Consider the following 12,167-nt stretch of genomic DNA (forward strand, 5'->3'; position numbering starts at 1 on the left):
CACAGCAGTGCTTGGAAGAAATGGGTTGTGCGGCTTGTTGCGCGGGACTGGAGTGTCAATCGTGTCAGCTTTGAATGGTCATCAAGAGACGAGCATGGTTATCAAAAATAGGAGAACAGGGAAGAGAAAAAAAAGAGAAGAGCAGAACGTACATCAAACCCAAACTTATTTGCATCTTCACTCGTAATAGCCACAGCCAGAATCCCATTAGAAAACAACCATGACGTCACCAACCGCGTGCGGAAACTCTTATACGAGTCATCCAGCGTCTTCTTCTCCACAACTTTCGGCTCAACAAACGGCGTCAACGCGCGCTTCACAGTGCTCTCAAACTGACTATCAATGTCCGCCTGCGGCTTATCGATCTCCTCAATGACGGCTTCTTTGCCGCCTTCGTCCTTCTGCGTTTGGGCTGAGGGCAGCGCGTCCGCTTTGTCCGCACCCTTTGTACCCCAGGAAACGTCGTGCCAGTTGCTGAAGGCGTACACCATTAGAATGTTTATGAACGAGGACATGATGAGGAGGTAGGAGGGGAAGGACGTGAACATGTGCCATGGGTCGAGGTACAGGAAGGAGGCAACGAAATAGAGGCCGAAGGTTGCGGCGAGGGCTATGATGATGATTCCGGGGCCGGAAGAGGAGAAGAAGGATATCAGGAATGGGCCGATGCCGTGGGTCGTGTCGAAGGCCAGTCTGCCGCCGGAGAAGGCGCGGACGACGAGGTACATTGATAGGACTATTATGTAGAATTGGATTATGCCGAAGACGATGAAGGAGGTTATGTACGAGTATTTGGAGCTGGGGTTGTTAGTTATTTTTTTGGGGGAGTTTATATATAGATGGGTAGTGTGGTGAACTTACCCCTTGGGGCGATTACCCAAAGCCAAAATGAACTGTAGGAGCAGGAAGGCTATGTACAGGTACTTCAGAACTGTATTAACGATGGGAGTCGCAGTGTTGCCAAATGGGAATGCGCGCTCCTGGTCGCTCACAGACCCTGGGCTGGGCGGGCTACCGACGAGGTCCATGATAACGGAAGTTGTAAGCCAGTAGGAAGCTGTATAGAGCAGTTAATAAACCCACCCAAAATTGGATATTAGTCGAATGGGCGAACATACCAAGTGCAAACCAAGTCAAGAAAACCGTAAACAAATTGTAAAGCATCTGAATATGGAAAAAGAACATGCGCAAAATATTGTGGCCACTCTTATACATCCTCCCGAAATGCATGAGCGAGTAAATACTGGCCGCAAACGAACCGTTAAGCCACCGACGTCTCTGTCCGATGAATTCAGGAGCACCCTCAGGAACATCAGTCTCGCCCTTGGACGACTTGACATATGACAGATGCCACTTCGACCCCGCTTTGGCTACCAACTCGAAACACAGAATTCGATCCTCAGCCAAGAACATATTCTTCTTGAAAATGTTCATGCCCTCGATTCCCTTGGGGCCAAGCTGTTTGGACAGCGTGTGGTCACCGTGGAAATATTGCTCAAGAGGTCTACCCATGATGGCGCGGAAGCGGTAAGCTGAGAACGCGCCGGGAAGCACACTGACGTACCCGAAGGAGGATTCCAGGGGTTTATCGAGGATGTTACTGATTTTGTATTCGAAGTTTTGTGCCGCGACGAGCGGATTGAAGAGCTTTTTCCAGCCTTTACCCAGCATAGCGTGGATTTCACCACAGGAGCCACCCAGATCTTTGTCGTTGTAGAAGGCTTCCCAGAGCGCTAGGAGGGATTTGGGACCTGGTTTGGTGCCTGCGTCGAGCAAGATGCAGACTTCCGGGTTGAGGATTCGGCCAAAGGCATTGAAGAGCCATCTGTGAGAGTTGATTTTCTTGCTGTTCTTCTGCTTCAGACACAACATCATCTGGACGGGAGGCAGTGTGGACGGGCCATCATCGTGTGGCCGAATGAGTTGTTGGTTAGCGGTCACAGAGAGCTGGGTGGTATATTCAAACTAGTTTGGTGTCAGTAGAATAGAAGCATATTAGATGTGTGACAATCTACTAACAATATGTGCGACAGTCTCCTTCCCGTCAACATCTTTCTTCATAACGCCATCCTGGTAGATTCCAACTGTGGCCAGCACATCGAGGGTATCTTTGTCGCAAGGGTCAATTCCATCGAAAACGAGACAGACGACAATTTTCTGCCAAGCAGGACCACCCTTGTTCCAGAATTCAGACTTCTTGAGGTTGACAATATCCCGGATATTTTGCATCACGCCGTGTAAAGTGCGCGAAGTAAGCATTTTATCTTCGTTGTAATATGTGATTGCAACTAAGAGCTCTGTATGGCGGTTATACATTGCAGGCCGCAGATTGTAGCCATTGTGCAATGTGAACTCATTAGGATCACATGTAGCAGCGGTGTCTAAGATATCAATTTAGAAAATCTCCTGTAATTCCCTTATATACACGGTAAGAGAAAAACTCACATCGCATATGGGTAAATTCCTCGCTCCCACCCTCAAGATCATTGCGGTATTTAGCCTGCACAGCATTCTGAATAGCACTAGGAACCGGATAATCGACACTGAGAACAGAGCCTTGAACCAGCTTGACCTTCCTAGTAGCATAACGACGTAGATTTCCCGGCCCTTGTCTCTGACGCCAGGCCTCAGTAGACGAAGTTTCACTGCGGGTGTATGGCGATGGTACGCGGCCAGGCACGCCAAAGCCGGCAGCGGGATTCTCGCCCATCTGCCCTCCGTAATGATCTTGGGACTGGGGTTGGTCTGTTACGTAGGATTCTGTCAGGCTGTATCCGGAGGCGGAGTGGAACGGAGAACCACCGCGCTGGTGGGGGTCGTCGAAAGGGCCGCTGAAAGGGCCTTGGTTTTGGTGAAGGAGAGATTGAGATGCATCGTGCTCAGCGGGGAGGTTATATTGCTTTATTTAGGACAAAAGAGAAGATCAGGATAAGTCTTGGAAGGATGTGGAGAAGAAGGAGAAGATTTGAAGAGTGAAACAGGATTATCCCAAGGTTTGCAACATGGACGTTGTCGATGTAACCAGGAGGGGATATATGTATGATCACATATTGTAACCAAGGAATGAATGTACATGGAAAGTACTTACACTTCCGTTTTGCGGGAGGTCGTGCAGACGATGGGCTTCGCCGTAGCCGCCGCCGGAAGAATGAGGGCCTTGATAGGCCATGATGAGAGAATGTGGTCGCAACCAAGCGAGCTACAGGTTTCGGGATGTATAATAGCAGGTGTAGATTAAGCTGTGATGAGCGAGAGAGAAAAGAGACAGAGATGGGCAGAGGTGAGCAGAGGTTGAGGTTGAGGTTGAGGTTGGGTGAGGTTTGAGAGGGAAGGAAAAAGAGGAGTTTGGCGGTGGAACACGCAGAACAAAAAAAAAAAAAGCACAGAATCTAGACCAGCAAAAGAAGAGAGAGACAGGCGCAAGAGAGCGTGCGAGAGAGTGAGAGAGAAATCATGAAGGATAAAAATACAGTCGACAATTCCCGGTGCCAACTAGCAACAACGGACTAGCAGAGTTAACCCACGCCAACAACAAGATGAGAGGAAAAGAGGGAAAAAGAGACAATTGAGTGAAGGTTTTTCTTTTTTTTTTTTTTTTCCCCCAAGAGAGCGAAAAAGCCAGAAAGGAAAATAACAGGGATGTTTTTTGTTTACGCAGGCGGCGAGTATGGTACGGTACGGTACCAGAAAGTCAAGTTTGGTACATACACAAGCGGCGTTGCGACCATCCCTGTTCCTGTCACTGCTATTATGGATACTTGGTTCAGGTACCGAGTAATATTCTGCCTGGTTGCTAGGGTAAACTTACTGTACCAGTTAGTGTCTTTGCGCTGCCAGAAGTCCCTCAGGCCTGAAAGTAAAATTACAGGGCGGTGGCTTGTGAGGGCATTGTCCACCCACCAGCCAGCCACTCAAGCGATGGTAATCTTTCCATTGTATGGTATCCTCGATACCATGATACGAAAATACTGAAAAGGCTCTGTATGCTATTTATGAACATATCAAATACAGATCACAGACGGAGCAAATACACAGTTAATTCGCTGGCGCCGATGTTCATGATAATTAATGACCCTCGAGCATGCATTTTGATAGAGAAGATAAAATGAATATTTTCCGCAAAGATTCTATTCCCGGATCAAAAAAGTCCCCCATGTCATTCCCAATCTTTGGTAGGTTACAGTAGTAGATCAGTCTGGCGACCAGCCAGCATTTTTCCCACCCCCCCACACCACCCCCAGGTCATATAACCGCCAGGTATATTCCAACTTTATTTTTGCCTTCATCTTTGCCATATCATCCACTCCGCTCAAGACTCCCTCTCCCCGTTCAGCGTACGCAGGACGTAGTATGTACGTATCAATAACTGAATTGTCCGTTAGACCAGTCTATGCTTTACTTACATCAGCCCTTCAGCACCCAACTAATCTGCAAAACTCCGCCACTCCTCCAACCAGATATATTCCCCTCTCTCGTTGCACAGCCTTCCAAGGAACTATCGGTAGAACAAGACAAGACTTAACAGATGCATGCCATGTCATGCCTTGCTCCCTGTGAGCAACCCAAGCTGCCCACACTGATCTTGCCACACTGGCTGGAGTGTTTCTGGTTCAGTTCCCCAAGTATGCAAGCACTTCAGGTCCCTCACCCTTAGTATTCCCATTCGATTTGTCTCGCATCTTCTCGTGCTCAAAGGAAGTCTCTGTGATTCCATGAACTGTCGTCTACCTACCAGCCAACAATCAATAAATGGTTCCAAGATTGGCATGCTTAATCATTATCAGACTTCTTTGAACCAATGGGTAAGCATGTAACAGATCTCTCCAAAAACTGGGCCTCGGTCCTGTCATTCCCAACGAATGATTATACTCATAGGGGTATCCACGGCATTTCGCAAGCATCCCCGAGCACTGGTTGGTTTGGTTGGGCCATCACATCACATCGCGTTTATCAGACAGGGAAATGTGAAATAATTTGATCGGGTGGGCGGATTGCGATACCTTCCTTAACGCTTATCCTTACATGCATATGTGACGTGCAGCAGTGTGCTCATGCTCTACCAATATGTTCAAAATACCAGTCCCCCACCCCACTCTTCAATTTTTCATTACATTTCTCATCCACCCTAAACTCCACTCCGTATATTTATATCAAACCAGAATCAACCGTCAGGAAAATCCTCATTGCCTGAACCGCCTAACCTAGGTCCTGACCCGCAACATCCATTTTTCACTGAACCCAGGTGAGGAGCAGCAACAACCATCCAATCCCCTAAGACCTCATCTGAAACTGAAACAATCCCTTCTCCATATGTAAAAGGGGCTTGATGATCAAACCTTGGAACTTATCACACCTGCATCCCCTATGGCTTATTACCCTCGAGCTAAGACTCCCCTTTGTCTCCTTAATATATTCAGTTTGCATCAGAGATAATTCAAGCCATATCCCAGACTACCAGTCCCAGGTACCCTGCTGGTATCATAGAATTTCCAACGCTTAAAAAAGAGAAACACTTGTGGTGCTACCAGTGAAATATTTTATTAAATGTTTAAACAGTTAAATAGCCCAAAAAGGTAGCCAGATGTTGATTGGCTTCACGGCTGCTCGAGGCGGATGATTCACCTATTTATCTTAAGACTGTATAAATAATTACTTAAAATACTAGTTATTAGAATGATTTAACTTAGTACAAAATTAAAACCTGATCAGAAATATAAATTCACATATTTAAAATATAAAAATAATTTTTATTTACTCTACTTAACGATGTGATGGTTTAACTATTTAGCCAGCGGCCTGAAAATGGTGGTTTTATCTGAATCTGTTCCCACCGGCCGGGGCCTCTCCTCCAGCACCACCACCATACCTGTGGTCCCGGACGTTGCTCCATGGCCTCCTGCCAGCGGGGGGAACATCAGGAACGTCTTTAACGCTTCACGCCGCCGAATTGGCTCCCCCTTGAACCATCATGTTCTCTCTCCAGTACCAAGTCCCATCCTGCTGGTTGCGTTTCCTCTCTCACTCTCACTCTTCTCCCACCAGCATCTCATGCAATACCGCTCGTCGTTCCCCCGCCCCTTGTCCATAAAGCTGTAAGCCTCACGCTCTCGATTCCTCACTCCATGTTCTCTCTTCGCCGCCGGCCCCCCCTGGGCTGTCTTGATCATGGCGCCTCACTCAATTGATTGGACTTGACAATGAATAGAGTCAGAGAAAGCGTGAAGGTGGCTCCCGCCATGAATGTCATCTTTTCAGACAGTGGATAAACAAAGTGGCTCCACTCGCCACTCGCGACCCTGGTGAGAATGAGGGTAACAGTGATCATTCTGGTAGTGATGTCTTTGGTGATGAGGACCAGCTCCCCCAGAACACTATCTAGCTCAAGCAAGCAGAGAGTCTGGATGTCACTCAGTTTCGACGGCAGCAGTCATGTCATCGAGTGGAGCTCAGGGCGAATTCCAAGATCTTAACCACTCCAACAACGGCAAAAGACTAGTATTTCAAGTCAACAGGCTTGAAACTGTGCATCCCTTGTAGAGCAGGTCCGCCACAGTAGGAGAACCAGAGGCATTGAAACAGTTATTTTGCTTCAGTGGCTAAGGTTACAGGGTTATTTGAGAATTCAACCGATTCATAAACTGTAAATCATGAGGCTGGGATTTAGTTTTACTAACCGTAACTAAATAAGCTGGCATGTGAACTTAGAGATCATTGATTATACGTTGAGACTTTGTCATTAAAAACTAATGATCAAAGACCTCAATAATTTTGATATTGAATTTCTAATTATGATGTTTGATTCTTCTTTAATGGTTGTCATTCAGTGCCTGAGACTGATGTCATCATCATTACTTTCTTATTGATATGTAGCTTTCCTTTAAAAGTCTTAATAATAATGTTATTCGTGAACAGTGAGCAAGCAATGAGTGGAGTAATTGATATTATTTCTCTATTTCCCTTCTTTTTAGATAAATATTAATGTCTTCTGATTATCTTTATAAGTCAACAATCCCTCTAAGAGCTGATTTATTCTTATTTATTAATAACTTCTTTTCACCCTATAATTCTTACTCTAACTTAATGATCTCTGTCACTCTTATCTACAGCAAAAAATAAAAAAGCTTATAATTAACTTGGCAAACACCAGAAACATGACAATGACATCTATAAAGATTAGATAACTCTCTACACTTTGAATCGTGATAACATTCATGAATGAAATACTGTATGATACAACTTTCTACTATGGCAGCCTCTAATCTGTATATATATTGAGCTTTAAGATCTAAGTTTCTCTGTTATTCATAAAGAGTATAAGTATATAGCTCTGCATAGCCACTAGATTGGAAAGAGAATGAAGTTTCAATTAATCAATCCATTCACAGCTTGTATTAATTATTCATATTCCGCTTTGTTCTCCTGGACTCCGCTTAATTCCCCTATCTGATAATTATAGAGCGTTCCGGTAAACAGTCATCGCTAGCGTTGGTGGATCCGATAAAAAATGTAATTATTCTATCTCCTTCCTCCACCTCTCCTTCGGACGTGGGTTCGATCGTGGATTGGAGCCTTGTAAACGGGTCGGAGAACTCGGGCAGATTGACTAGAATGAACATCGGGATTTTTACGGCCGGAATGGGACGCATTCGTCGGATATGTCTGAGGGTGAGCAGAAGCTCACCAGGCAGACGTATAGACACTGTTTTTTATAATGTTTGAGTCATTCCTATGTATCTGCAACTATAAGGTAGAGCCAGTCTTCTGTGAAATCATCTGGCAGGGGCCGGTTTTGAAAGTCCAATATGTAGCAGTCATCGTCGTATCCCTGCGCGATTCTCGCAACATCCATGGCAGCATCCCACCTGCCAACGTATTTCCGTACCTTTCCTACCTTCGCCGACAGTGGCAGTGAAACACAACGTCTTTACAGACCCTATAAGCAAGCCCAGCAGCACGGAGCAAACTAACAGCAAAGACTGAGAAGGATCACAAAAGGATTCACGCCTCCAAGGTGGAATACAAAACCGTCAACGAAGTGTATGTCAACACCATATAATATCGCGGACCTTGTTAAATGGGATATACACAGCTGGGATTCCAAGGCATATTGTCTATAAGATAGTTGATTCTCCGCCTTCTCAGGATGCTAGGAATTGGATGAATATGCATTCATCATTTGCAAACATATCTGTAAGTAAAACACAGTCCCAGCATAGATACGACTGACATGTATTCAGACAACATTGACATCAAGTCACTGGGTCTGCGACATTTCATAAGAGTTGTGTTGAAGGCCATTAGAACAGCTGCACTTGAGGCAGAGAAACCTGTGGTATTGTGCACCTACACATCATATGCTGATGGTAAAGCACAGGCTGAGCGGAATCTGCCATACCATTTCCTTGCTGAATTGAAAAACTATCCCAGGTCAGATGAAGAACAGGGCAATGAAGGTAACAAGGCTGCGGTCCACCTATGCCTGCTGATACGATAAATGGAGGAAGTGTATTGGTGCACCTCAAAGTAGCTTATTTCACTCTTGAAACACTGGAAAATATCTTATGATCTTCTCTGAGAGTTTTTCAAACTGGGTGCCTTAGCCTATGTGACCTGCCCTTCCCAGGTCTGCCCCGCTGTGTTTAGTATAGCTTTGGCAAAGACAAAAAATCACTCAACGGTACCTGTTCTCAAATCCATGGCCACTATTCTGACTTTAATGGGGAGGTGTTTGGCATGTCAACTGAGACTATCAACAGAGACTTTTGAGGAATGAGGTGACTTGAAAACCTCCCAGCCTATCCTCTAGAATAGCACCCGGACCCAGCAATCAAATCACACCTGTTGGCAAGCGGACAGAAATTTATTTGCTTGATGGGCTGCCGTCACTGTCAGTACCAAGGACATTTGCTTGTCTAAGAGAAGGACAAACTATTGAAACTCTCTGTGAACAGCAGGGTCATGGTCAACACTGGGTTTTCCGAACGATGAACCCAAATTATGTGAGATTGGAGGTTAAAAAGATGAATGTCTTTGATATTGGGCCAGGTTGTGGAAAACGAAACCATCTGTCAAGTCAAAGTAACGGCTTGAATCCTACTGAGATGATGGGTGACTTGGTTATCTGCACACCAACAGTACATGGCTTTTCCCTAAATGAAAAGCTATGGGGTGACATCCATGCTCGTGACATAGTGAGTGGAACCAGACTAACACAGCTTATTCAGGAGAATTTGCCGTGGAGATTATTGAGGGACTAAGTTCTCCAGTACTCCATATGATATGTTAACTATCCCCAAGAAGAAAAATAGTCATCAAATCTCTTACTGAAAGCCCTGTCAGCGCCACAAATGGAGAAAGCTTTAACAGTGTTATTGCAGAAAAGGGTGAGGGGGTGATTATTCTCTTGCTGTATGTTCATTCCTCAGGAACAATATTATGCGGGAAAGCTGAATTCGTGATAACGGCCCCCCAGGAGTGGGAAAATGCTTACCGCAGAGGCCATTGCTGAACGACTTGAACGGCCACTCTACACGGTAGGTTTTTATCGCATGAAATGGTTTCGACCTGCTAATCATTTTCAGTTCTCATCCGGCGACTTAAGTGCAATAGCTGAGGAATTGGAAGTCCAGCTCACTCGTACGTTCCGCATTGCAAATGACTGGAGGCGGTTCTGCTGCTGGACGAGGCTGATGTATATCTGCAACAATGAGATGGTCGACAGCTGGAACGAAACCGCCTTGTTGCTACATTCCTTCACACACTTGAATACCATAGCGGAACTTTTTCCTCACCACCGGTCGACTCAACGATTTCGACGAAGCAATCCTTGATCGAATCCATCTAAAACTCCGGTATGATTACTTGGATCCGTCCGCTCGCCATAGTGTTTTCAACCAGTTTCTCGGTGAAGCAAAGGCGGAATTTGCGGAAGAAGATATTTGTAAATTTGCTGAAATGAGTCTGAATGGTCGTCAGGTGAGAGTATAATATCGACCGAGACCGGCAAAATGCTGACACGATGACCAAACTAGATCAAGAACCTTGTGAGAATTGCCCATAATGTTGACAACGCTGATGGGGCCAAATTGTACGCAAGTCATGTTCGTACAGCTCTAACAGCAAACGGCTAAACCATTCCCAGTCTAGGCATTTGCCATTCGATGCTAGCCTGTATAAGATCTACCAGTTCATTTTGGGACACTGAGTTTTAGACTGCGTCTTAGTCGGTTATTATTATGTTGTTGTCCGACATATCCCTGTGTGGAATATTACCAACAAGATGAAGGAATCGATACGCCTTGATTGCATCGGAGATCGCCACGAGCAGCTCTAAGCGTGAATTGTTCTGAGGTCGGTTGGCCAGCTGGTGAGATCACCAGGCAGCAAAGAACGAGGTTATCCTAAGGAATTATCTCCATTCTTATCAAATATGCTCAGCTGATGTACCAATTGTTCCGAGAAGACTAGTTCGTCCTCTGGGTCATCCCTAGACAGCTGACCGATGAAACGTGACTGCTTGGATGGCTCGGCCTCCTTCTCTGGAGATCTGCGCCTCCTAGAAGTGGACTTTCCCCTATTTGTAAGCCGCGGTGCTCAGTGAATAACTGCGACAGAGGGTTCTGAGACTGAGATTGACTGAAGGAGGAGGTCGCGCTGGGGGTTGCACTTCTGAAGTTTTGGCGCTTGTTGTCAAAGATCAGGCCGCGGTGCATCTCAGCGACGCTGGTGATGCTGCTGTGCCCAATGACTCTGGCAATTCCTTCAAAACCTCTTTGGCGTGCTGGTTCGAAAGGTGTTCTTCTGGTGCCCGCTCCTTCACCATCCACAGGAACGAATCGGAAAGTCTGTTAGCTGTGATGTATGGCGTCCGTGAGAGAAGGGTGAATGATGAATTAAACGGCTGGGAGTCGAGTATTTGCACCACCCAAGAGAAACAGTTTGTGCTAGTCTCCATACGTGGTAGGTACGCGGAATCACGTGCAGGGCCCCCTGGTGGGCCGCTCGACGGCGTTCGCCTTACGCCCCCGACACTGTTACTCTGGATTGACTTTGTAGTTCACATGGACTCTATAGTCCAACCTCAAACTCAATGCGAGGCATCAAACCAGTTGGCTAGGTAGTCAGTCGATTCTAACTTGTCATGTTTTCCTCCATCTAATATATAGACACAAACCTACCCGGCAGCATCGGTAGGGGACATTAATGAGGTAAAACTTGTGCCAAATGTTGTATCGCCATGAGTTAGGAAGATACCGTAGCAGTGGCTCAATTCTTTGGAACCTGAGATCACTTCACTGCCTGTTTCCCTGGTTGCTGCACCCCTTGCTTGAGGCTCTTGGGCTGTTTGCCGTTGGAGTCTTCATCATCCACTCCACTAGAGCAAGATGTGTTGGTCTTGGCGTTATGATGGGAGGGGTGCAGTTGTTGGCAATTCTGGATGCTAGGGTCATTTTATTTTTTGTGCAGTATCATTCCAGCTGCTAAACCTCTGTCCGGAGACTTGTCGATATTTGGGTGCGTCGTAGAACAATAGACAGAGGCGGTTCAGAATATGAGTGGATTGGCTTAAGGACTCTTAAGGCCGTCGCTTTGCTGGACAGGATGGTGAACATCGCTGACCTCCCAAGGCCAGTTCAATCAGCAGGAAATTGCTAGATCAACGAGAATGTTGTGCTGTAGAATGGGGGGCCTGAGAATGCTTAAAAGCAACCATCTGAAGCTGGTTTTGCTGGGCGATGAGGGATCAGTCTTGTATACTCTCCCTCTGGAAGAGCAACTGCAACTGAAAGAGCAGTGAGATCTTGGGTGTTGCGAGTGGAAATTTGAGGAGAATTTGAGGTTGGTGCGGAGACGAAGGTCAATGCTCGGAGTTCTCTGAGATCATCTCAGATATCAACATCAGAAACAGGGAATCGAGTTTTGCTGCTGCGTGTGGTACAGTACAGCACAATACATGCTTGTATTGATACATGGACGGTATAAATACAGCAATAGTATGGTATCCGTAATGACAACACGCCTCTCGTATTATGTATTCCCTTGCTGCTAATATAATACACGCGCTATGCAAGAAGAAAGACTCAGGCTTCGCGGTAGCTGGTTAGAGATATGCTCGTGGCTTGAGGCTTGGAGCATACGGAGGATTGGCTTGAGTTTTCTTATGCGAC

The 12,167-nt window shown here is 46.0% G+C and overlaps 4 protein-coding genes across 4 annotated transcripts; 3 read left to right on the forward strand and 1 right to left on the reverse strand.

Annotated features, from left to right (window-relative positions):
• Window positions 1-101: 101 nt before the first annotated feature.
• On the reverse strand, window positions 102-3,169 carry PAAG_03391 (chitin synthase B; the record flags this gene model as incomplete). Its single annotated transcript, XM_015844954.1, has 6 exons — window positions 102-798; window positions 862-1,057; window positions 1,119-1,965; window positions 2,020-2,381; window positions 2,446-2,899; window positions 3,089-3,169. 6 exons carry the CDS (start codon window positions 3,167-3,169, stop codon window positions 102-104), a joined length of 2,637 nt encoding a protein of 878 aa, XP_015701928.1.
• Window positions 3,170-5,802: 2,633 nt separating this feature from the next.
• PAAG_03392 (hypothetical protein) lies at window positions 5,803-6,379 on the forward strand (the record flags this gene model as incomplete). Its single annotated transcript, XM_015844955.1, has 2 exons — window positions 5,803-6,092; window positions 6,256-6,379. The coding sequence occupies 2 exons, from the start codon at window positions 5,803-5,805 to the stop codon at window positions 6,377-6,379; spliced, it is 414 nt and encodes a 137-aa protein (XP_015701929.1).
• Window positions 6,380-8,227: 1,848 nt separating this feature from the next.
• Window positions 8,228-10,130, forward strand: PAAG_03393 (hypothetical protein; the record flags this gene model as incomplete). Its single annotated transcript, XM_015844956.1, has 6 exons — window positions 8,228-8,453; window positions 8,812-9,191; window positions 9,309-9,383; window positions 9,582-9,713; window positions 9,775-9,975; window positions 10,032-10,130. 6 exons carry the CDS (start codon window positions 8,228-8,230, stop codon window positions 10,128-10,130), a joined length of 1,113 nt encoding a protein of 370 aa, XP_015701930.1.
• Window positions 10,131-10,856: 726 nt separating this feature from the next.
• PAAG_11604 (hypothetical protein) lies at window positions 10,857-11,120 on the forward strand (the record flags this gene model as incomplete). The annotated part of the gene is made up of 1 exon (XM_015847223.1): window positions 10,857-11,120. The coding sequence occupies one exon, from the start codon at window positions 10,857-10,859 to the stop codon at window positions 11,118-11,120; it is 264 nt and encodes an 87-aa protein (XP_015703132.1).
• Between the last annotated feature and the right edge of the window lie 1,047 nt (window positions 11,121-12,167).

Source organism: Paracoccidioides lutzii, assembly GCF_000150705.2.
Source record: "Paracoccidioides lutzii Pb01 unplaced genomic scaffold supercont2.7, whole genome shotgun sequence".
NCBI lineage: Eukaryota > Fungi > Ascomycota > Eurotiomycetes > Onygenales > Ajellomycetaceae > Paracoccidioides > Paracoccidioides lutzii.